The 27,074-nt window shown below is 41.7% G+C and overlaps 1 protein-coding gene across 4 annotated transcripts in view; it reads right to left on the reverse strand.

The window, feature by feature from the left end:
- The window catches only part of LOC126272671 (retinoblastoma-like protein 1), a 169,176-nt gene that overhangs the window by 41,754 nt on the left and 100,348 nt on the right, over window positions 1-27,074 (reverse strand). For all 4 annotated transcript variants that reach the window (XM_049975687.1, XM_049975688.1, XM_049975689.1 and 1 more), the window contains one exon: window positions 15,081-15,269. In XM_049975687.1, coding sequence (XP_049831644.1) covers window positions 15,081-15,269 — 189 coding nt within the window. The remainder of the gene's footprint in view (window positions 1-15,080; window positions 15,270-27,074) is intronic.

A 27,074-nucleotide genomic window follows, 5' to 3' on the forward strand; every position in this document is an offset into this window, starting at 1 on the left:
TGCTGTAATTAGTATTTCTGTGAATTCAAGCCACATCTGGTCAACACTTTCATAGTTAGTTCAGAAGGAATGGAGACTGTCTCTTGGGGAGGCACCAATGTAACTTTTATCTACTTTATTAGATATATAGGGTGTAACAAAAAGGTACGGCCAAACTTTCAGGAAACATTCCTCACACACAAAGAAATAAAATGTGTTATGTGGACATGTGTCCAGAAATGCTTACTTTCCATGTTAGAGCTCATTTTATTACTTCTCTTCAAATCACATTAATCATGGAATGGAAACACACAGCAACAGAACATACCAGTATGACTTCAAACACTTTGTTACAGGAAATGTTCGAAATGTCCTCCGTTAGCGAGGATACATGCATCCACCCTCTGTCGCACGGAATCCCTGATGCACTGATGCAGCCCTGGATAATAGCGTATTGTATCACAGCCACCCACAATATGAGCACAAAGAGTCTCTACATTTGGTCCCAGGGTTGCGTAGACAAGAGCTTTCAAATGGCCCCATAAATGAAAGTCAAGTGGGTTGGGGTCAGGAGAGCGTGGAGGCCATGGAATTGGGCCGCCTCTACCAATCCATCAGTCACCGAATCTGTTGTTGAGAAGCGTACAAACACCCCGACTGAAATGTTCAGGAGTTCCATCATGCATGAACCACATGTTGTGTCGTACTTGTAAAGGCACATGTTCTAGCAGCACAGGTAGAGTATCCCGTATGAAATCATGATAACATGCTCCACTGAGCGTAGGTGGAAGAACTAAAATGAGCTCTAACATGGAAATTGAGTGTTTCTGGACACATGTCCACATAACATCTTTTCTTTATTTGTATGTGAGGAATGTTTCCTGAAAGTTTGGCCATACCTTTTTGTAACACCCTGTATTTTGTGTTTATTTTTGGTGGGTTTAGATGTTATGGTATTCAGTCTTGCAACAATAACCTTGCTGTCATTAATCCCTGAATCTGTGATCATGCTCCCTACTTGCTTAAGAATATTTATTGCTAAGAGATCAAGTATCTTTTTTGCACTTTACACTTTGAGTAGGCTCTTGATCAAATTACACAAAATAATTTTTGGAGAAAACTTTTAGTACACTTTTGGAAAAAGGTTTGGGCTTACCAACAGATCTGAACAAGTATTTTTACGAACATAATGAGGATAGGTTAAAGTCACCACCAACTATAATATAATGAGTGGGTTATTTATTCAACATTATATGCAAGTTTTCTTTTACCCTTTCAGCAAATGTATCATCTCAGGGTTCAGTAAAAGGAACCACATAATTTATCCCGGCTGTCAAATGTAACCTCTACCCATACTCACATGAAATATCTACTCCAATTTCACAATATAAACTACTTCTAACAGCAACAAACATGCCACCACCTCATGTGTTGATCTATCCATTCTGAACACTGTTAGGTCCAGCTGCAGCAAGCTTTCAGTACTCGCAATGATTTGAGCTTATTAAGAGGAACCCTACACTACCACTCTATGATGCAAGTCAAAGAACCTCCAAGACTACATGGTCACAGAACTGTCTGAACCTTTGATTCAGAAGCTATGCCTGGCTCTGTATCAAAGTTCTGCAATCGGCCCTGCCAACAGTGCTACAGAACCTGATGAGCCAAGTATAGTGATATCACCGAGAAAAAAAGGTATCAAATTCTGAAGAGGACTGACAGAGATGTTGCACAAAACAACATGCCCAAGGGATTCACACGAGATGTACTCATTGATGTAATCAGAGACTGGTAATATTGTGATTCTCTTGCTGTTCTACTCTTTGAATTTCTTCTATTCAATGGAGTATAGATGGCGGCTGCAGTGTAACACGCGTTAAGTTCAGCTCGGGAAATTTAGTTCAATTCGACGGCGCTCTCGTGGGTGGTGTTGTCTAGTACCAGTGGAAAATGTGTAAACAACAGTGTTCTGAGCAGTAGTGCTATTTTTTTCTGTGCTCCACCAATATCTATGAGAAAATGGTAAACAGAAGAGTCAACAGCAGCGTGTCCAGCAGCGGGGAGGCAGCAGGTATGACGGGCTCGCACTTGGCGGAAGGTGTGGCCGCAGCTCCCGGTACAGCGGAGCTGGTCCGCTCTGAGGTAAACGCTGCGCTTGGCGATAAAGACAATCTCATTGTGATAGCAGGCACTATATCAGATACAGTAATGGCAGCAATATTGGCCAAAATGCGTGAAACTGTTGAGGCCAATACTGCCGAAATTACAGCACTAAAAAAGTCTGTGTCTGAATATGAGAAAAAGGCACGAGAGTTGGAAATAAAATTATCTGCCGCAACAGACGAGCTAGAACAGTACCCAAGGCGAAATAGTCTACGACTGTTCGGAGTAGCAGAAAATAAGGAAGAAGACACAGACAACCTGCTTATACAGGTTGCGCGTGAAAAATTAGGTGATGAAGTGACTAAGGCAGACATTGACGGGAGCCATCGGTTGGGACGAAAACTACCAGGCGCTACCAAACCTCGTCCAATAATAATTAAATTTGTCTCATACCGAAAAAGGGCAGAGATTTTTACCCAGAAGAGGAGGTTAGCAAGGACAGGGCTTACAATAAGGAAAGATCTGACACACAAACGGCTAAAGATTTTAAACAGTGCCATATCCAATTTCAGTCTTCAGAATGTGTGGACTCAGGATGGCAAAGAAATCATTAAGACAGCATCTGGAAAGAAGACAGTCACAAACATGACAGAACTGAATAGTATTAAGTGAAGCTACTCAAGCCAAAAGTGCAAACTTAACACCATTTGCAAATTGTAACAGTCCTTACCCATATTTGTACCTTCAACTAATTGTTTTTGTAATTGTAGTAACTTTGAACTATTTTTTATAACTGTAGCTCTAACGTTTACTTAATTTTATTTACTGCTAATACTTTTTTTTTCATTTTCTCAGTTTATTTTCTTCCATTCTGTAATAGTACAATTGCAATTATTAGTCTCTCCTTTAGTTTATTAATTACCCATCTCTTCGGCTTAAACTGTTGCAATCCAATTGTAGCTTCCTACGATAATCACTATCAGTATCACTTTAGAAAATTTCAATTTAATTCTAGCTTCCTACGATAATTTAATAGTTATTAAGCTTACTTCTCTCTGCTGGCAGCATCGGCCTCTTAAATTACTCCCCTTTCCCTTATTTCCACCCTAAGCTGTTTCAAACACACTAATTACATCTCACCTCTTACGACAGAGCATACACAGTGACACACAGCCGACACTGTTTTGGCCATATTCTCCTTGCACTAATCCATTTTCTATACTCCAGCAACCTCAGGAAATCTCTTGCGGTCACCTTTCTTTTGGCACTTGTGGAGTCACAAACAGGGTGCTCAAAATCTCAGATGCCCCTGTGTTATGTCACTTCGCAAAAACAGCGGCCAGTGCCCCTCGCGGCAGGTAGTGCCAAACAAAGGGACAAACCAGTCTGCCACCCCACTCCAGGCTGCTCAGCGGAATGCGTCAGAGCTTTTAGTAGCACACTGCAACATCCAGTCTTTACCTGCACATTATGAAGAACTTAGCCTCCTCTTCAACCAACTAAACTACCACATAATCCTCTTATCTGAAACGTGGTTAAAATCACACATATCCTCTGCATCTATTCATCTCCCAGGGTACACATTTCTTAGGACAGACAGATCAAGAAAGCGAGGTGGCAGGGTCGGCGCATATATACGAACAGATCTGAAAGCGAAAGTCTTTTGTATGTCAAACCCTGTTGAAGAAAAGAGGCTGAATTCATGTTAATTGAAATAAATATACTAAGACGGAAAATCTTCACTGGCGTCGTGTACAAGCCGCCAAAAATAAGCTCAATGAGTTCCTTTCAGTCTGAATCACATTCACTTCAGTGTCAATACGAACATGTCATCGTAACGGGCAACTTGAACATAGACTTGCTAAGGGACACTTCCTCTGCAACAAACCTAAGAAGATTGTTTAGTTGCAATAGCATGAACATTCTTCCATTACAACCTACACACCATACGGCACACAGTCACACTCTTATAGACATGATCGCAACGAAACAGACTGACAGAGTAAGAGATGTTGGTTAAACACCGGCCCCTGGCCTCTCAGCACATGATGTATTATTCCTGGCCTATTCTGTGCAGCCCCCCCCAAGGATCAAATCGCGTTACATTACTTGTAGGAAAATGAAACGTACTGACCTTGATGCTCTAACAGCCGATTGCTCAGAAATCTCATGGCATCAAATAATCAAAGAACCTACAATTGACGGCAAAATTAATGAACTTTGTGATAAACCCACTGCCCTCTATGACAAACATGCACCTGTACGCACAATCCGTGTAAGAAAATCTCTTGCTCCATGCCTGACAGCTGAATTACGTCAAATGATGAATAATAGGGATACTGCCCACAGGCGTTTCAAGGCAGATCCAAAACCCGAGCGTTTCGAAGAATATAGAAAACTACGGAACAGAGTGAAACAATGCATTCGCAATGCTAAAATCAGGCATGCTCGCTCGCTTGTATGCAGCGATCTGACGCCCACGACTCTCTGGAAGAATCTCCGTAGCTTAGGGGTCGGAAAGGCAAAATCGGAAACTACTTTCCATGTCTCAGCTAACGAATTAAATGAATGCTTGTCTGCACCTCTGAATACCCACACGGCTGATAATTACCGTCCACAATTATCCTGAAACTGGATAACTAACAATGGTACCTTCCATCTAAAACATGTAACAATAAATAGGGCAAGAAAAGCAATAATGAGAATCTCTTCTGATGCAATAGGCAATGACAGTATCAGTATAACCATGATTAAGAATGTTGCCGATATCTTAGTACCTGTCTTAACTGACATATTTATTTTTTCCCTCGTGAATGGAATATACCCCACTGCATGGAAAAGAAGCAAAATTCGACCCATCCCTAAGATCGTAAACCCGTAACTGCCTAGTGATTACCAACCAATTAGCATACTGCCTGCTGTTTCCAAAGCACTTGACTATATTGTTCATGATCAAATCACTGAACACCTGCAAGAAAATATGCCATCGACAACTGAAAGACAACAATACTGGTGCTACTGGAATTCAGTACAGCTTTTGACACTGTTAACTTTGACTTATTGCTCAGAAAAATGCAACAGCTTAATTTCTCAGATTGTGCAATGAGATGGTTTGAAAGCTACTTTAAAGACAGACAGCAACGGGTTGTCTGCGTAAATGAAAAATCTTCCTGGAAACACACTTCCTCAGGAGTGCCACAAGGATCAGTCTTAGGAACACTTTTGTTTTCTTTATATGTCAACGATATTTCGTCGGTTCTGTCCTCCTGTAAATATCATTTCTATACCGATGACCTCCAGCTCTACCTAAGCATCAGAACTGAAGATATAAACACTGAAATCGCTCAGATGAATGATGATCTGTCTTCAGTAGTGACATGGGCGAGAAACCTGGGGCTTAAACTAAATGCAAAAAAGATGCAAGTAATCTTAATAGCCAATCAGAAATTAATAAGTTCATATTTCCACGAACAGCTGCCTCCTATTCTGCTCGACGGTACTCCAATACCATATCAGAAAACAGTTAAGAACTTGGGTGTAACTTTGGATAAGCATCTCAAGTGGGTGGAGAATACAGTCGTAGTGTGCCAGAAGACGTCTGCTTGTCTCTATGCTCTCAAAAACGTTCGGAACATATTTCCACAGGACTTGAAATGCCAGCTCGTGCAAGCACTCGTTCTTTTAAACCTCCACTATTGTGATGTAAGTCAACAACGCATGAGTAGTGAAAACAACCGACGGCTAGAACTAACCATGAATGCCTATGTGCGTTACACCCGCAACATTCACCGATATGACCACGTTAGTGTTTCATACTCCCAGCTAGGGTGGCTGCGGCCGGACAAATTGTGTGACTACCACACACTATGTCTACTTCATTGACTCCTCGGCGCACAAGCACCCCAGTATCTTGCTTCAGAGATTAAACACCTGTCATGCCATCATAATCGAAACACACGGGCCCTCTTATTTGGGATCCTAACTGTAGCCACTCACAAAACAAAAACTTCTGCTAACTCCTCCTCAGTTGCCTCTGTCCATGTCTGGAACAAACTGCCCCTAACCTTGCACAAAATTCAATCCCCTGCTGCTTTTAGGAAGAAGTTGAAGCATTTCCTACTATCATCCTCATAACGTTCTCCACAAAATTAATATACAAGGCCAATCCTCACCTCTGTCAAATAGCAAACCTAGCGTCTCCTATCCTGCTCCTGAGATGCCTTCCTCTTCATCTATCTCTATTAGCCACACAATCTTCTTTTCCTTTATATTTCCTTAATTATGTTTCATCATGTCTCTATTCTTCTCCTCCCTTCACCATGAGTCTCCCTCATACTCCCTGTTGCTAGCACTCCTATCTAAAATCTGTCTGTTCAATAATGTCTAATTATAACAGTACTTATGATCTATGAATATATTTTTCCAAGTGTGCCTTTGTAATTGTTTATTTCACTTTTTGTACTAGATCTAGTTTAACATGCCTACTAAAACATATGAATGTAAAATAAGTAGAATCCCTGGTTATATGTCTTGCCCAGTTTAAATAAATAAATAATGAACAATGTTAAGAAATGGCTAGTTGCTACTCACACATCCATGATCACAGTCTGTGTGTGTGTGTGCGCGCGCGCGCGCGAGCGCGTATTTTGTCCAATTCTGATGAAGACCTGTTCGGCCAAAAGCTTTGTTTGAGTCTGTGACTCGGTTTCTGCACTATATGGTGAATAGCAACTATCCTTTTCATAATACTGTCATTATTCCATCCTGGATTTTACAGTACTCAACACTTGAGGACCAATTGGATGAAAATCAGTGTGGGTTAGGCCTCTTAGAGGTTGTCAGGACCAGATCTTTAGCTTACGGCAAATAATGGAGAAGTGTTATGAGTGGAGCAGGGAATTGTATCTATGCTTTATAGATCTAGAAAAGGCATATGACCGGGTTCCTAGGAGGAAGTTATTGTCTGCTCTAAGAGATTATGGAATAGGAGGCAAACTTTTGCAAGCAATTAAAGGTCTTTACATGGATAGTCAGGCAGCAGTTAGCGTTGACGGTAAATTGAGTTCATGGTTCAGAGTAGTTTCAGGGGTAAGACAAGGCTGCAACCTGTCGCCACTGTTGTTCGTATTATTTATGGATCATATGTTGAAAACAATAGACTGGCTGGGTGAGATTAAAATATGTGAACACAAAATAAGCAGTCTTGCATATGCGGATGACTTAGTTGTGATGGCAGATTCGATTGAAAGTTTGCAAAGTAATATTTCGGAGCTAGATCAGAAATGTAAGGACTATGGTATGAAGATTAGCATCTCCAAAACGAAAGTAATGTCAGTGGGAAAGAAATATAAACGGATTGAGTGTCAAATAGGAGGAACAAAGTTAGAACAGGTGGACGGTTTCAAGTACTTAGGATGCATATTCTTACAGGATGGCAACATAGTGAAAGAACTGGAAGCGAGGTGTAGCAAAGCTAATGCAGTGAGTACTCAGCTACGATCTACTCTCTTCTGCAAGAAGGAAGTCAGTACCAAGACTAAGTTATCTGTGCACCGTTCAATCTTTCGACCAACTTTGTTGTATGGGAGCGAAAGCTGGGTGGATTCAGGTTACCTTATCAACAAGGTTGAGGTTACAGATATGAAAGTAGCTAGGTTGATCACAGGTACTAGTAGATGGGAACAATGGCAGGAGGGTGTCTACAATGAGGAAATCAAAGAATACCTGGGAATGAGCTCTATAGATGTAGCAGTCAGGGCAAACAGGCTTAAATGGTGGGGTCATGTTACACGCATTGGAGAAGCAAGGTTACCCAAGAGACACATGGGTTCAGCAGTAGAGGGTAGGAGGAGTCGGGGCAGACCAAGGAGAAGGTACCTGGATTCGGTTAAGAATGATTTTGAAGTAATAGGTTTAACATCAGAAGAGGCACGAATGTTAGCAATGAATAGGGGATCGTGGAGGAATTTTATAATAGGGCTATGCTCCAGACTGAACACTGAAAGGCATAATCAGTCTTAAATGATGATGATGAACACTTTGATAACAACACAGCCATCACTAAACACACCCAGAATACAGTCAAACCTCACATAGCGGTAATTCGTTCCAGAATCTTACCCGGAATGTGAAATACTCTATACAATCTATCCTATATAATCTAATTAAGGTAAAATATGGTAATTAAGGTAAAATACGGTAAAGTTACTAAAAGTTTTATCTTATTCATTCCATTTATTCAAAGAAAATTATATGTATAGTATTATGTACTTTATATATTAAAAACAAAGATTCCAAGACTTACCAAGCGGGAAAGCGCTAGTAGACAGGCACAATAAATAAAACACACACACACACACAAGCGCGCACGCGCACGCAATTTCTAGCTTTCGCAACCGACGGTTGCTTCTTCAGGAAAGAGGGAAGGAGAGGGAAAGACGAAAGGATGTGGGTTTTAAGGGAGAGGGTAAGGAGTCATTCCAATCCTGGGAGCAGAAAGACTTACCTTAGGGGGAAAAAAGGACAGGTGTACACTTGCGCACGCACACACATATCCATCCGCACATACACAGACACAAGCAGACATTGTCAAGGCAAAGAGTTCAGGCAGAGATGTCAGTCGAGGCGGAAGTACAGAGGCAAAGAAGTTGTTGAAAGACAGGTGAGATATGAGCGGCGGCAACTTGAAATTAGCGGAGGTTGAGGCCTGGCGGATACCGAGAAGAGAGGATATACTGAAGGGCAAGTTCCCATCTCCGGAGTTCGGATAGGTTGGTGTTGGTGGGAAGTATCCAGATAAACCGGATGGTGTAATACTGTGCCAAGATGTGCTGGCCGTACACCAAGGCATGTTTAGCCACAGGCTGGTCCCCATTACCAACAAACACTGTCTGCCTGTGTCCATTCATGCGAATGGACAGTTTGTTGCTGGTCATTCCCACATAGAAAGCGTCACAGTGTAGGCAGGTCAGTTGGTAAATCACGTGGGAGCTTTCGATCGTGTACACCTTCCGGGTTAAAGGACTGGAGTAGGTGGTGGTGGGAGGGTGCATAGGACAGGTTTTACACCGGGGGCGGTTACAACGGTAGGAGACAGAGGGTAGGGAAGGTGGTTTGGGAATTTCATAGGGATGAACCAAGAGGTTACGAAGGTTAGGTGGACGGCGAAAAGACACTCTTGGTGGAATGGGGAGGATTTCATGAAGGATGGATCTCATTTCGGGGCAGGATTTTAGGAAGTTGTATCCTTGCAGGAGAGCCACATTCAGAGTCCGACCCAGTCCCAGGAAGTATCCTGTCACAAGTGGGGCGCTTTTGGGGTTCTTCTGTGAGAGGTTCTGGGTTTGAGGGGATGAGGAAGTGGCTCTGGTTATTTGCTTCTGTACCAGGTCGGGAGGGTAGTTGCGGGATGCGGAAGCTGTTTTCAGGTTGTTGGTGTAATGGTTCAGGGATTCAGGACTGGAGCACATTCATTTGCCACGAAGGCCTAGGCTGTAGGGAAGGGACCGTTTGATATGGAATGGGTGGCAGCTGTCATAATGGAGGTACTGTTGCTTGTTGGTGGGTTTGATGTGGTCGGATGTATGAAGCTGGCCGTTGGACAGATGGAGGTCAACGTCAAGGAAAGTGGCATGGGATTTGGAGTAGGACCAGGTGAATCTGATGGAACCAAAGGAGTTGAGGTTGGAGAGGAAATTCAGGAGTTGTTCTTCACTGTGAGTCCAGATCATGAAGATGTCATCAATAAATCTGTACCAAACTTTGGGTTGGCAGGCTTGGGTAACCAAGAAGGCTTCCTCTAAGCGATCCATAAATAGGTTGGCTTACGAGGGGCCATCCTGATACCCATGGCTGTTCCCTTTAATTGTTGGTATGTCTGGCCTTCAAAAGTGAAGAAGTTGTGGGTCAGGATGAAGCTGGGTAAGGTGATGAGGAAAGAGGTTTTAGGTAGGGTGGCAGGTGATCGGCGTGAATGGAAGTGCTCCATTGCAGCGAGGCCCTCGACGTGCTGGATATTTGTGTATAGGGAAGTGGCATCAATGGTTACAAGGATGGTTTCCAGGTGTAACAGACTGGGTAAGGATTCCAGGCGTTCGAGAAAGTGGTTGGTGTCGTTGATGAATGATGGGAGACTGCCTGTAATGGGTTGAAGGTGTTGATCTACGTAGGCAGAGATACGTTCTGTGGGGGCTTGGCAACCAGCTACAACGGGGCGGCCGGGATGTTTGGGTTTGTGAATTTTAGGAAGTAGGTAGAAGGTAGGAGTGGGAGGTGTCGGTGGGGTCAGGAGTTTGATGGAGTCAGGTGAAAGGTTTTGTAGGGGGCCTAAGGTTCTGAGGATTCCTTGAAGCTCCGCCTGGACATCAGGAATGGGATTACCTTGGCAAACTTTGTATGTAGAGTTGTCTAAAAGCTGACACAGTCCCTCAGCCACATACTCCCGCCGATCAAGTACAACGGTCGTGGAACCCTTGTCAGCTGGAAGAATGATGATGGATCGGTCAGCTTTCAGATCACGTATAGCCTGGGCTTCGGCTGTGGTGATGTTGGGAGTAGGATTAAGGTTTTTCAAGAAAGACTGAGAGGCAAGGCTGGAAGTGAGAAATTCCTGGAAGGTTTGGAGAGGGTGATTTTGAGGAAGAGGAGGTGGGTCCCGCTGTGATGGAGGACGGAACTGTACCAGGCAGGGTTCAACTTGGATAGTGTCTTGGGGAGTTGGATCATTAGGAGTGGGATCAGGATTATTTTTCTTCGTGGCAAAGTGAATCCTTACCCAGTCTGTTACACCCGGAAACCATCCTTGTAACCATTGATGCCACTTCCCTATACACAAATATCCCGCACGTCCAGGGCCTCGCTGCAATGGAGCACTTCCATTCACGCCGATCACCTGCAACCCTACCTAAAACCTCTTTCCTCATCAACTTAGCCAGCTTCATCCTGACCCACAACTTCTTCTCTTTTGAAGGCCAGACATACCAACAATTAAAGGGAACAACCATGGGAACCAGGATGGCCCCTCATAAGCCAACCTATTTATGGGTCGCTTAGAGGAAGCGTTCTTGGTTACCCAAGCCTGCCAACCCAAAGTTTGGTACAGATTTATTGATGACATCTTCATGATCTGGACTCACAGTGAAGAACAACTCCTGAATTTCCTCTCCAACTTCAACTCCTTTGGTTCCATCAGATTCACCTGGTCCTACTCCAAATCCCATGCCACTTTCCTTGACGTTGACCTCCATCTGTCCAACGGCCAGCTTCATACATCCGTCCACATCAAACCCACCAACAAGCAACAGTACCTCCATTATGACAGCTGCCACCCATTCCATATCAAACGGTCCCTTCCCTACAGCCTAGGCCTTCGTGGCAAATGAATGTGCTCCAGTCCTGAATCCCTGAACCATTACACCAACAACCTGAAAACAGCTTCCGCATCCCGCAACTACCCTCCCGACCTGGTACAGAAGCAAATAACCAGAGCCACTTCCTCATCCCCTCAAACCCAGAACCTCTCACAGAAGAACCCCAAAAGTGCCCCACTTGTGACAGGATACTTCCTGGGACTGGGTCGGACTCTGAATGTGGCTCTCCTGCAAGGATACAACTTCCTAAAATCCTGCCCCGAAATGAGATCCATCCTTCATGAAATCCTCCCCATTCCACCAAGAGTGTCTTTTCGCCGTCCACCTAACCTTCGTAACCTCTTGGTTCATCCCTATGAAATTCCCAAACCACCTTCCCTACCCTCTGTCTCCTACCGTTGTAACCGCCCCCGGTGTAAAACCTGTCCTATGCACCCTCCCACCACCACCTACTCCAGTCCTTTAACCCGGAAGGTGTACACGATCGAAAGCACCCACGTGATTTACCAACTGACCTGCCTACACTGTGACGCTTTCTATGTGGGAATGACCAGCAACAAACTGTCCATTCGCATGAATGGACACAGGCAGACAGTGTTTGTTGGTAATGGGGACCAGCCTGTGGCTAAACATGCCTTGGTGTACGGCCAGCACATCTTGGCACAGTATTACACCATCCGGTTTATCTGGATACTTCCCACCAACACCAACCTATCCGAACTCCGGAGATGGGAACTTGCCCTTCAGTATATCCTCTCTTCTCGATATCCGCCAGGCCTCAACCTCCGCTAATTTCAAGTTGCCGCCGCTCATATCTCACCTGTCTTTCAACAACTTCTTTGCCTCTGTACTTCCGCCTCGACTGACATCTCTGCCTGAACTCTTTGCCTTGACAATGTCTGCTTGTGTCTGTGTATGTGCGGATGGATGTGTGTGTGCGTGCGCAAGTGTACACCTGTCCTTTTTTCCCCCTAAGGTAAGTCTTTCCGCTCCCAGGATTGGAATGACTCCTTACCCTCTCCCTTAAAACCCACATCTTTTCGTCTTTCCCTCTCCTTCCCTCTTTCCTGAAAAAGCAAAAGTCGGTTGCGAAAGCTAGAAATTGTGTGTGTGTGTTTTATTTATTGTGCCTGTCTACTGGCGCTTTCCCGCTTGGTAAGTCTTGGAATCTTTGATTTTAATATATATTTCCCATGTGGAAGTTTCTTTCTATTTTATTTACATCAGTATTATGTACTTTATTATTCACAATACCTAACTATTTTTTTTTAACTAGGAAGCTATCTATAGTCATTTGTTTCTGCTGATGCTTCAATACTTGGTGCAAATGCAACACTGTATTATCATCAAATAAATTTGTAGTGTGATTCCCATGCTTTCAGAATTTCTTTTTTTAGTGCGACAAAAGTTTGCTGCTTTGCTTTTACCACCTTCTCCTGTGAAGAACTCCTTTCCACAACCTCCTGTGGTGAAACACACTGCAACTCCATAAGCTCTTCAGTGGTCAATCTCTTCTCTGTGATCTCCAACGAAGTCATCGATATCACTTTTATGCACTTTTAGTCCCATGCTCTTGGCCAAAGACATAATTTCATTGACTATAGGCTTCACAGGTAATGATTCAAATGCCTCAAAGTTACATTCAACAATGCACTCCAGCCAAAGTTTCTTCCAAGCAGAAGAGAGAGTTTTCTTAGTAACACCTTCCAACGCCTTTCAATCATCTTAATGCAGGCAACAATGTTGAAGTGATATTTTCAAAGCTCTCCGAGAGTGAGATTGGTAGCTTCAGTCAACTCAAAGCAATCCTTTAAGTGTGCTTTAGTGTACAGCTTCTTAAAGTTAGAAATAATCTCCGGTCAATAGGCTGGAATAACAGAGAGGTGTTGGGAGGCAGAAACTGGATCCTGATGAACTGAAATTCTTCAAGGTGGTGGTTTTGTAGGCCTGGAGAATAGGCAGGAGCATTGTCCATAACAAGCAAGACAGAGTGGCAGATTAATCTCAAACAAATATTTGTTCACTGAAGGACCAAACACTTCATTGATCCAATCACAAGAAAGATCACGTGTCACTGAAGCCTTGTTGTTGGAGCTCCACATCACATTTAACCTGTTCTTCTGGACTTCACACTTTTTCAAGGCTCATGGAGTTTTCGAATGGTGAACAAGCAGCAGATTAATTTTCAAATCGCTGCTTGCATTGGCACAGAATAGCAGTATGAAACGGTTTTTCATCGGCTTGTGTCTGGGCAACGCATACTCCTCTGCTGTTATGAAGTTACCCTTTGGCATCTTTTTCTAAAATAGACCTGACTAGTCATGATTAAAAACATGTTGCTTCAGATAACTCTCGGAATCTATGAGCGTCTTGAAGTTACTGATAAAGTTCTCTGCTGCCTTTGTGTCAGAGCTGACTCCTGCTGTGGCTCACAATGCTGCGGATGCTGGTGGTTCACTTAAACTTCTTGAACACAACCGGCTTCCCTTTAACACTTACTCAGCTGCTGATGATTGTGGCATCATCTTAACAAGGTCAGCGAAAATCATTCTCACCTTCTTATGAATAACGTTCTTGTTAACAGTGTCACCTTGCAATTGCTTTTCGTTCATCCATATAACGACCAACTTTGCGACATCATCCAGAATACATAACTGTTGCTTAGGTACTCTTGTCAATCCCTCTGAAGCCCCTATTTTCCTTCATCTTGTATTTGTTCTTGAGGATGGTGCTAATAGTTGATGTAAAATTATTGTATGTGTGTGCTATTTAAGCAATGCCCACACCACATTTACGTTTTTCCATGTTTTTGTTTCATTTGTAAGGTCATTTTCTTTCTCTTATGGTGGGTCTTCACGCTGCTTTATCTTTAGGGACATTTCTACATAGGTTATTAAAATCTGCATACAAAAAGCACAGTGTGAACTCAAGTATAGAAAAATGTACAATCACAAGCTGCATGCACTAAGATGGTAGCAAAAAGAGCACTAAACCCAGTGTGCAGTACGTACTAAAGACACTGTTCATATGGCGCTGCCGACAATGAAAAGTGTTCAAATTGTTTAACATTTCCCCTGCCATGTGCGAACAGATGGCGACGTCACAGTAAATCGTCACTTATTATGCAGAACATCGTTCTTTAAGCTAGTCATTCGTTTACAATTTGTTTTGCTCACTACGTGAATTGTCCGTTAAGCGAGATTCTACTGTAAAAGATAAACGTGACATACACACAGGGCACATGTTAACTGATATATCAGTTGAGAGAGGTTCCTGCAATTTGCGTGTCTAGTGACTGAAATTCTCAAGATGCTTCCCCTTCCCTCTAGTACATTCTTATTTCTCTATCACTCGTAAGGTATAATTACAAACAAGAAAACAATGTATATAAAAGATACCTAAGATTTTCTTGTAATTGTGCAAGGAGTGAAATAAATGTAAAGTAACAATTGATTGTCTCTGAACCAAATAATTAGTTACACCCATTTCAGCTAATTAACAGTTGTCTCTGACCTTCCAAGGTAAAATTCATTTCCTTGTGTCAACACACCAAACATAGACTAAACTGAACAGCACTGAAGTAGTAATAGTGACACATCCTCCACCATGCTTATACAGTTACAGACTTACTTTGAATATTAAATGCTACAGGTTTTGATGACTGCAGCAATGACTGGCCAGGTCTGATGTTAGCCTGTTGGATTACACCTGTATTTACTGTTGATCCATCCACAAATAAACGTTTTTTTGCTGTACTATTTGGCGGGACAGGTGACTGGAATCTTTCTGATACAGATGACACTGGAGACTGTGCAGAATCTGAAATAAATATCAAGACACAGTAATTACTGATTCAGTTTGCTCTCTCATCAAAATCATTTACAAATAATTACAGATGGCTGTGTCAGTAACTAAATTTTTGACTACTCTGCCAGAAGCCTAAGCCATAGTATAAATTGGGATGTAAAATCAAATTTAAATGGTGGAGAAAACTAAGAAGCTGACCAGGAAGCAGAGAAAAAGCAAGAAATGAAATAAAAATAAGTACGGGACTGTTACATACAGTATAACTATAGGACACATTTTTAGAATAATACCATCCAAATTTCTTTTTATTATAGCATATTTTGGCTACTGCCTTCTTCAGATCCTGTAACAAATCACGGTAACACAAAAATTAAAAGTAAAAAATTATGTATCCATTATCAGATGATAAAGGTCAAACATTATCTAGCAAAGCTTAGAACTATGAAAAAGCTTAGTGTCCTATGCCTAAGTGGGTTATAAACTGTCAACTCAGTTGAAACGTTTACAGAGCTGCAAGTGCTAGCTGATATGTGACATTGATGGGATACTCCTCCTTCTGTTCATGGGTCTGCAACTCATGTCGGCTGCCCGATGATGACCCTGTTGGTTGCACAGCAACCTACTGCTCCTCGGAAAGGTAGAGTTCTTCGTTCTTCCAGACAAATGTGATAAATGACACACCTATAGTGCAATTAAAACCACTTTGTACCTGACAACTATCCGAGTGTGTGACCTTGAGAGAATGCAGGCCAATCCAATGCTGAGATTCAGCATCCTTCACCCTATGCCACTACTTACTCATTAGCACTCAGTAACTGCTAACACCTGGTCTTGTGCACGTCATGTGTGAATTACATTATCTTACTGTCTACTTTTCGTCTGTTTCCATTGCGTGTGTGTGAAGAATTACTGCAGTGGCTTGTCCATACAAAATGGACTAAAATAAAAAACAGGGCAGTCCTAGAATCCACAGTCCGAAATCATCTTTGAAGAAAGTGGGAAAAAGAATACCACTGTGAAAACAATCGCGTGAATACATCTGCAACGTCAGATTATATTTTGAGATGCAAAGGGAGAAAGGAGGACCTCTTATTTCCATAAATAAGGTAGTCCAGAGGACTGTGGTGGCATTAAGAATAAGCAGAAAAACCATAATAAATATAAGCAAGAAACAAAATGAAAAACTGAACACACACTCCAGACCATCAAATCTTAATTCAGAATTACCTAGTCTGGGAATTCTGGGGAAAAAACTGTGTCAAGAAATGTGTGACAAATTTTAATTCTTTGAACAGGATACGATTTGCACACAACGTTATTAAGACAGCAACTAACACTTAAAGAAGTTGATCTTTTTGTTGGCAGTAAGTCATCTCATCAGTTAATATTATTAAACCTGGAGTTTAATTATGAAAAAGTCTCTGGTTGTAAGTTACTCTCAGAACAACAGGATATTGCCGCACGGTGATGCTGATCTTTGCGGCATATAAAGGACATTGCTTTCGATTATGTAGTGTGGCAATATGAAACATGGGTGAATTTTGGTCATCTGCTGAAGCCAGGTTGGGTCTGATGGATCACAAGAAGGAAGGCAGTACCTGTTGACAAAGGAAGCGGAATTATTGTTGTCCATGCAGGTAAGGCCCATGGGTTTGTTTCTGGCTGTTTACGCACTTTTCAGGTCGAAGAAAACATCAAATTTTCATGAAGAAATGAACGACACCATACAATGGTTTGAAAATTCGCTGTTATCAAATTTAGAGAATCCGCCATAGGTTATTATTGACAACGAGCCATCCACACTATTGTAAAGGACAAAGCCCCAAACGATATGTAGAAAAAAAGAAATCACACAGTGGTCACGACAAAATAATATAAAATTCGATGGCAGAATGAAGAGAATGGAACTATTAGAACTTAAGTCACAACGTAAGCCAAGGCACCCAATATACCATGTAGACAAACTTGCCAACAATCAGGGACATTCTGTAATTAGTTTACCACCCAATAATTGTCGCTTTAATACTATAGAGCTCATATAGACTCAAATTAAGGGGTACACAGGACGTGAAAACAAGAAATTCAAACTTTCACAAGTGGAAAGACTTTGACATGACACTATTTCTGAAGTAACTTTGGTAAACTGTAGCAATGTTGTAGCACAAACAAAAGGTGTTATTCAAGAAGAACGGAAGAATGAATACTTATTGGAAAATACTGTTTCCGAAAATAATTATTGCTGCCAGCGAGTCATCTAAAAGTTCCAGCGACACAGGTATAGGCGGCATTTTCAAGTTGTCAGAGGCAGAACACGTCAAGTGATGGTATGTTGCAACAAAATTTGTATCTTTTGGTGATGCGGGTTTCACTGTTTTGTTATTTTGAGTTTTATGATCTGCTGCAAAATTCATGTCACAAGACAAAAACGTAACAATAACCCTCTCTAAGCAGCAGTACATGTGCTTCTTTTCCCCACCCTGCATAAGTTGTGTCAGCACTTCAATGGTACTGCGCTAGCAGAAGCCTACACACAGTGGCAGCTGGCACCACTGCATGGCTGCTCAGTGAACCGTCACGCACAAAGTAGTTTTAATTGCACTATAATACAGAAGTATGCTGCAAAGGAAACCAAAACTCCACTCACACCCAAATACTATGAGACACAGTTTAAGAATAAGAAAGAGAGAAAAGGAAGAACACCATGCAAACTGTGGCGTGTGAGCTAAAAGTGTCCATCAACAGTGAAATTATCCAGCAGCAAGGCATAAATGCAACAATGGACAAACGAAACACTAAACAAATAGCAGAAATACAAGTTCTGTCCTAAGATGAAACAGACAATACAATAATGACTCCAAATTGATTGGAATAGAAAGGGAAAGGAAGAAAGGCAGAAGAAGTAGAGGGTGCGGGAGTAGTGGTGGGGCACTGTCAACAAATGTAAATAGCTCACTAAACTAATGAGACAATAATAATAGAGGATTATTAATTTACTACAGTTAAAAGGATAATAAATCCTGAGAATTAGTGTCACCTTTCATGCAGCAATTTTGTTGATAAGTGAATCTTCATTATTTGGAAAAATGTAATAGAAGGAAACTGAAAAAGTTTAACTTGGACCAATATTACACAGTTTTCAAAATCCTAAGAGAAGAAAGGACATACTGAAAAGGTAGTCAAGAATATTTCGTGACTTTCATGTGGCAATAGCCTTGAAAAGCGAATTCACAATATTTCAATAAATTCATACTACATGGTTACTCATTGGAAGCACAACAGTAGGATGGTCAAAGCTGAGTGACTATACAACCTGAAAGGAACTGAAGACTTTTTTTTTAGTCTTGGTCCTTAGGCAGGTTCCATTGGGATGAGTGCGCACTGGTTTCAATATAATAACCACATACCTATGTCTCAATGCCTGTTGTAACCTTTATTAGAAGTTCTGTATCGCTGTCAACTTGATTCAGCAATTCCTTAGCTATGTCTATGTGTCATCGTTTTTGGTTGAAATTCAACAGTTCTGAAACAAACTTTGCTGCTAAGGTTTCATTCCCAAAAAATCTGAAAAACTACTTGGCATGAGCACAAGGTTATGCCAATTACATCAGCAACCTCTCTGATGGTGATACGATCATTTTCCAGAACCATATTCTTTACTTCTTTTACACCATTGTCAGTAGTTGATGTGATGGGGCATCCAGGGCAATCACTGTCTTCAAAGCCTTCTCAGCTCTCTTTGAAATGATTGCACCATTTGTAAACTCTTGTCTTACTCATGACAGATTCACGAAAAGCCACAGTCAACATTTTGAGTTCAATGCTGCACTTTATTCCATTTTTTGAAGCAAAATTTAATGTCACTTCTTCGACCCATCTTTTTTGAAAATAAAAATTCACCAAGCACTCAAAAACACATATGTCATTTTCAAGTGTCAACAATAAACTAAATATCCAAAACAGCTGAAAATGTAAACCTACTTCAAGAACATGTGTACCAACAAGACAATTTTTCTTTTAAAAAAATCGAATGCTTAAAGACTGCAAAATTAAAATATTTCCATTACTTTTTGATCACAGCTCATATCTGTGTGTGTGTGTGTGTGTGTGTGTGTGTGTGTGTGTGTGTGTGTGTGGAGGGGGGGCGGCGGCACACCCGTGTTTTCCATATCTGCTAAACCATTAGACCAATTCCAACCATACTTGGTACACAAATCCCATTGTAGGTAAGAACCACCTACCTATCATAATTGAGGAGATATAAAACAACGGAGAAAAGGGCCTTACCTTTCCCTCCACTCTTTGGTTCAGTGTGCTAGATTTGTTAAAGACCTTCTTTCCTTCTCCTGGTCCCTACAGTGGAAACACTCTTTCGCTATCAATCAGACTCCACTTGAAGACAATACTGAACTCTGCCTGACTCAGTTCACCTCTCCATTCAACTGTGATACACCTCCATTGCCCCAAAATCACCCCATTAACATTCCACAATTTCTTAACCTCAAACTGTGCCACATCACCATTTCCCAAACCTCTCAGCATGGAAGGTAACCTTACATCTGCTTAAAAAACCGTAATCCACCACCTAAAAACTGATTCCAATCTTAGGGCAGGGAGTTTTTAGTTCTCAAAGACAGTACCTGCAGATTTGTTTACACCAGGAGTGCATTTTCACTGATAATTACAGTGTGATAGTTCCTTGTGAGTAATTTCGTATGTATGTGCCCAGGAGTCTTGCGAAAGAAGATGTCCGAAGCATTTACCCACAGCAGGTAAGAGCATCTGTGAGAGCTGAGAGATCGCTCTCTGCAAGATTTTCCTGTCATAGATCTGTGCATGAAGGAAAATGTTGTGATGGAAGATCGTTGGGATGCAGCTGCACTTTAAATACTTTTAGTGGTAAAGAAAAAACTTAAACAACCGTATTTGTGTTGGATAAGAGAGCGGGATAAGTGGCAGGATGATTTTGGATCATACTGGAAGTTCCACTGTAAACCTTGTAATGGGTAATCCACATCAATATCGAAATGTTAAGAGACTAACAGCGGTGGAGATGGAAGAAATACTCTTTATAATTGGGCCCTAATCTGCCAATCTATATACTATTAGTGTGTATGATGGGCTGCTAGTGATACTAATATTTCTACCATCAGCTATGTTTATTCTCTTTAATATTCGATAAAGTAACAATACGAAGAAATACATGACACTAGTTTCATTTATTAACTTCACTTGTTTCTTTATGTTACTTACTCTATACTATAAAATTAGTTTGCCTGATTCTTTGAACTGTGGATATTCCGGTAAATTTCTTCTGTGAAGTTTTCAAAAACTTTAGGCATTCCAGCTAACTAACTTTGCTTCTTATCCCCGTTCCCGTAGCCTAGTATTGTACATTCCATAACGCTGAGCTTTCCTCGTACAACTTAATTAAACACACAACTTGGTCACAAGTCCACTTCCTAACAGCTTTCTTCATCACTTTTTTGCCAACACATCGCTGACATTCCCACACAATGCTTATCCATTGTAACAGCAACCTCAACTGGCCTGATAATGCTGGTACACATTTATAGAACAGCTCGTTGTAATGTTGATGAAGCACAGTGGCTAGAGCGCTAGTCAGACATTCATGCCGCGGAGTTTTGTTGAAGCCAAGAACTTTCAAACTAAACTAATTGCTCATGCTGTTCGTTTAGGAGCTAAAATTGACACTTTCTTCACTGAGAAACATTCCATGACTACATATTGGGGCTCAAAATGTACAGTTCCATGGATACTTTTAGTCAATAAGTGGAAGACTATGGCAAAATATATTATCAAAATTTGGTAGTGTATGAACTGTGAAATACGGAACAAATATGGAATGCAATATGGCCACTCAGCACTATCCGAGTACTCTCAGCTCTCCTAACAATGCCAGTACAGTTTTTCTTGTCTAAGAGCTCCTGCGAGGGGCTCTCGAGAGATGGAGCTTGCAGTATACACGAGAGATCTAAACTTGTCCCCCCCTCAAACTCTGCTGATGAACTGATTTGTGGCACTGTTTAGACAAAATTTATTACCCGCAAAAGCTCTCCAAGAGTGAAAATCTCTTACATGTATACCTAGCTTTGTAATCCAAACATCCAACAGAGGCTCCACCACTATTACTTTGAACTGCAGTGATTCTCAGGCGGAAGGAGACCACCAGCTGTCAGATGCGTCCACCTACAGACCCTGCCACAGCGATCCAATTCCAGAAATCGAACAGGATCTCCATACTTTCCTCAAATCCTTAGACTCATCCCAGAAACTATCCCCCTGAGTCTATGCCTCCCCTCATTGTTACCAATTCCTGCATTCCCACCTTCTAAATGCTCCAGGAGCCCATAAACATAATCACCTAGGATGCCTCACTGTGGCCATTTACTGTCCCCCTACTGACAGAATCTCTCTTGTGGTGGACCAACACCTTCAGCCTACTATCTCTAATCTACCCTCCTACAGAAGAGACACTAACCATTTCCTCCATCGACTTTCAATCGTTCGTGTTCCTTTACCACAAGGCACTCTGTCTGTCACTACTCATGCCACTTCCCTTTGCACTAACATCCCTAATGTCCGTGGCCTTGCCACTATTGATCTGACTCCATACCTACAACATCCTTCCGGTCTCCATGACCAACCATAAACTCAATCACAATTACTTCTTTGAAGCCATCACGTTCAAACAAATGTGTGGTATAGCAATCGGCACTACATGGCACCGTCCTATGCCAATTTATGTAAGAACCATCTACAGCAATCGTTCCTAACCACCCACAATTCCAAATCCCTCATCTTGTTCGTATTCACTGATGACATTTTTGTGATTTGGACTGAGAATGAAGACATACTATCAACATTCCTTAGCACCTTCACCCACAATTACTTCACCTGGTCCTCCTCAAGCCAACAAGCCACCTTCCTCAAAGTTAACCTCCTCCTCAAGGATGGCCACATCAGTACCTCCATCCATATCAAGATCAAATCTACCAACCACCAACAATACCTCCACTTTGACAGCTGCCACGATACCAAGAAGTCCCTTCCGTACAGCTTAGCCACCTGTGGCCACAGCATCTGTAGTGACAAATAGGCCCCCCATCTAATGAAATTACTCTCCCAAACTTGTACAGAACAGATCTCCTGTGCCTCATCCCTCCAGTAACCAGTAACCTCACATTTCTCACTTACCCGCTGTCTGGACACAAAGGAGCACTCCACTTGTGACTCAGTGCCAACCAGGTCACATTCTCACCATGCCCTGAAATGAGGATTATCCTACCCACTATCCTTCTCACCCCCTCCACAGTGGTATTCCGCCACCCACCAATATGCAACATCCTCGTCCATCCTTATTCCACTCCTATCCTCGTCCATCCTTATTCCACTCCTGAGTCCAGCCTTTGGCCTCATGGCTCATATCTCTGTAACAGACCTACGTGCAAGATCTGTCCCATACATACACCCACCATCACCTACTCCACTCCAGTCATAGGCATCTCCTACCCCATCAAAGTCGTGGCAACTTGTAAAAGCAGTCATGTGGTCTACTAACTAAGCTGCAACCACTTTCCTACTTTCTACTTGGGCATTACACCAACAAGCTGTCTGACTACATGAATGTCCAATGACAAACTGTGGCCAAGAGACAGCTGGAACTCCCAGCTGCTGAATACGTTTCACTTCAATGACTGCTTCACAGCCTGTGCCATCTGGATCCTCCATACCAACACCAGCTTTTCTGAATTGCGCACGTGGGAATTCTCTTTGTAATATATCCTACACTCTCACAGCTCCTACAGTATTTCCTACATTCCTCTAATGCCCCGGGCCTATATTTTTGGTAATCCCTGTCCTTCACCTACCAACCCCTTACCTGCTCCTACTCCAGCACTACTCAGTCTTCTATTCCACCAGTGCACACACTAGTCATTTTCACCTTTTCTACTCCCCCCCCCCCCCCCCAATCTACCGACTGCACCTAGCAGCACCCTATACCCAACATGTCAGTGCATGTTCCCACAAAAAGGTCCCCTACCCATACCCTGCTATCCATACCCCTTCCCACCCAAATCTCTTTCTTACCCCCACCACTCACATATTGCTTTCCCATCAGGTGCAGTTGCTGTGTGCACTCTGTCCTCAACAGACAGTGGTAATACGTGTGAGAGTTTTGTTTGTGTGTGTGTGTGTGTGTGTGTGTGTGTGTGTGTGTGTGTGTGTGTGTGTGTGCACTTTGGAAGAAAATCTGAAGAAAGTTATTTTGAAGAGAGGAATAATAGAAGATAATTAATTAGTTATGAGGTACAGTGGAATTGGTGCCACCTTTCAACAGACAAGGAGACTGTTGTTAACAATATAGCAAGAAACCCTTATCAACAAATGTTCAGCATTATACAGGTAATTAAGAAAAATATTAACTACACCTATGATTAGAGACATGAAAATATAGCATATATTTCTGGCAAAATCAGCTATTTTTTTTTTAAATGGTCAGATTAAAAAAAACTTGGTTATGCTACATGCCTGAAGACGAACCTGATGGTGGGGCAGCAGGGGTGGGTATAAGTAGTGAAAAGAAAAAAAAAAAAAAGTTATTGGAGATAAACGGGGTGGTGACAGGAAGGACATCCAACCACCTCTAAAATTAACCTTGCCAAATCTAACTAACCATGCCGACCCTGCGAAATTGCCGGAAAATGGCACAACCGAAAGAAGAAGAAGAAGTTATTGGAGATCAAATAATAACAGAAGAGAATAAACAGTTTTTATTCTCTGTAATAAGGGCTTTTTGAGAGGAGTCTGTGCTTGCTTTATTTTTTCCTTTTGACTCTATCGAAGCGTTCAGCAAATCACTGTCTCTCGACAAGCAACATCATTTTCTTGCCAGTGAGCAGAGTCTGCCGATTTTTTCTTGACATCATCTGTGCGTTTCTGTGAAAGCAGATCCGACACATGGATCACCGATCCCTTCTGGTGTCGGGAGAGCCACACTCGAACTCTGTGACAGACCAGACTCTTCGCTCATTTCAAAATAAGACAGAAACTAATGAGCTACACAGAATACAAAGCATTCTGTAACATCTACTGTGTCATTGCTTACTGAGGTTGCCAACATCGTAGACGAGGTTGTTCAGACCTGAACCCTGACTGTAACTTATGCAACCATAGTTCAAAACACTTGTCACCTAAAATTGCCACGTTATAGCATCCAAAATTTCACAAAAAGCCAAATTTAGATAGTAGATAAATGTTCCCGTTTCTTTGTACTAAGATGTTAAGTCCTAGGGCTGAGTCGAGTCTTGTCATATGCAGAACTTATCTTGGAGATGATGCAACCGCCCATTGCTTGACATGAAACCTGAGCGTACCTTATAAGTACGCTGATATGTTGTGTAGACAATATTATGGAAATGGAAGAGGATGTAGATGAAGATGAAATGGGAGATAAGATACTGCATGAAGAGTTTGACAGAGCACTGAAAGACCCGAGTCGAAACAAGGCCCCGGGAGTAGACAACATTCCATTAGAACTACTGACGGCCTTAGGAGAGCCAGTCATGACAAAACTCTACCAGCTGGTGAGCAAGATGTATGAGACAGGCAAAATACATTCAGATTTCAAGAAGAATATAATAATTCCAATCCCAAAGAAAGCAGGTGCTGACAGATGTGAAAATTACCGAACTATCAGTTTAATAAGTCACAGCTGCAAAATACTAACGTGAATTCTTTACAGACGAATGGAAAAACTGGTAGATGCGGACCTCGGGGAGGATCAGTTTGGATTCCGTAGAAATGTTTTACCCCATGAGGCAATACTGACCTTACGACTTATCTTAGAAGAAAGATTAAGAAAAGGCAAACCTACGTTTCTAGCATTTGTAGGCTTGGAAAAAGCTTTTGACAATGTTGACTGGAATACTCTCTTTCAAATTCTGAAAGTGGCAGGGGTAAAATACAGGGAGCAAAAGGCTATTTACAATTTGTACAGAAACCAGATGGCAATTATAAGAGTCGAGGGGCATGAAAGAGAAGCAGTGTTGGGAAGGGAGTGAGACAGGGTTGTAGCCTCTCCCGGATGTTATTCAATCTGTATATTGAGCAAGCAGTAAAGGAAACAAAAGAAAAATTTGGAGTAGGTATTAAAATTCATGCAGAAGAAGTAAAAACTTTGAAGTTCGCCTATGACATTGTAATTCTGTCAGAGACAGCAAAGGACCTGGAAGAGCAGTTGAACGGAATGGACAGTGTCTTGAAAGGAGGATATAAGATGAACACCAACAAAAGCAAAACGAGGATAATGGAATGTAGTCAAATTAAATCGGGTGATGCTGAGGGAATTAGATTAGGAAATGAGACACTTAAAATCGTAAAGGAGTTTTGCTATTTAGGAAGTAAAATAACTGATGATGGTCGAAGTAGAGAGGATATAAAATGTAGACTGGCCATGTCAAGGAAAGCGTTTCTGAAGAATATAGATTTAAGTGTCAGGAAGTCGTTTCTGAAAGTATTTGTATGGAGTGTAGCCATGTATGGAAGTGAAACATGGACTACAACTAGTTTGGACAAGAAGAGAATAGAAGCTTTCGAAATGTGGTGCTACAGAAGAATGCTGAAGATAAGGTGGATAGATCACGTAACTAATGAGGAGATATTGAATAGGATTGGGGAGGAGAGAAGTTTGTGGCACAATTTGACTAGAAGAAGGGACTGGTTGGTAGGACATGTCCTGAGGCAGCAAGGGATCACAAATTTAGCATTGGAGGGCAGCATGGAGGGTAAAAATCGTAGAGGGAGACCAAGAGATGAATACACTAAGCAGATTCAGAAGGATGTAGGTTGCAGTAGGTACTGGGAGACGAAGAAGCTAGCACAGGACAGAGTAGCATGGAGAGCTGCATCAAACCAGTCTCAGGACTGAAGACAACAGCAACAACAACAACAACAATGTTGTGTTGTGTGTAGATGTGCACTTTATTTTGCAAATGCACTCCTATTCACATTCTCTTTCCAAGTTCAGCTTTGCCAGATGATGTACAATACCAGTAACTTAAAACTGGTTACTTTTTTATATTTATATTCAGAAGGTAAAGCTATTTCAAATCATCTCTGACAAAATAGTTCATCTGGACACAATTTGTATGAATCAGCACCTATTATATAAAACTGCATTTTCACATCAATATTCGCATTTATCACCAATGCGTATTTTATGGTTTCTACCTGACACTGGTCAAGGCATCATTGTGAGGTGGTAAACAATAGTCTGCACCAACTACAATTAGCTACCATTAGTTACTTCTTGAATTTCAGTGAAGGAAAACTGTTGAATCATAGTTAACTACAGTAAATGCAGCTTAGACAGTTAATGCTACAGATTCTAGATGGTGAAGGTATGCACAGTTTATAAAAAGACATCTTAATAAAACAGCAACACTTGATGAAAACCAATTAACAGTCATAAAGAAACATCAAAGACTGAAGACGAATGTCACTGTGAATCATAGAGATATGAAGACGCAAGCAACAGCGTCAATCAATTAGCATACTGAACAAATAGTTTTTGCAATTACTGTCTTATGTGAGCTACACAAACTGCATATTCCCAGCCAGGTGACAATATACAGACCTCTCAGCACCACCAGGAATTGCTACATTGACACAAAAAACGCTATGGTCATGCATCACAAACAATGATTTGAAGAAAGTGATATGGTCCAAAGAATCATCACTTGTACACTTTCTAATAACTGCTTCAGGAGCCAAAATATTTTAGTCATCAGAGGATGA

The sequence above is a fragment of the Schistocerca gregaria genome, chromosome 5 (assembly GCF_023897955.1).
Source record: "Schistocerca gregaria isolate iqSchGreg1 chromosome 5, iqSchGreg1.2, whole genome shotgun sequence".
Taxonomy (NCBI): domain Eukaryota; kingdom Metazoa; phylum Arthropoda; class Insecta; order Orthoptera; family Acrididae; genus Schistocerca; species Schistocerca gregaria.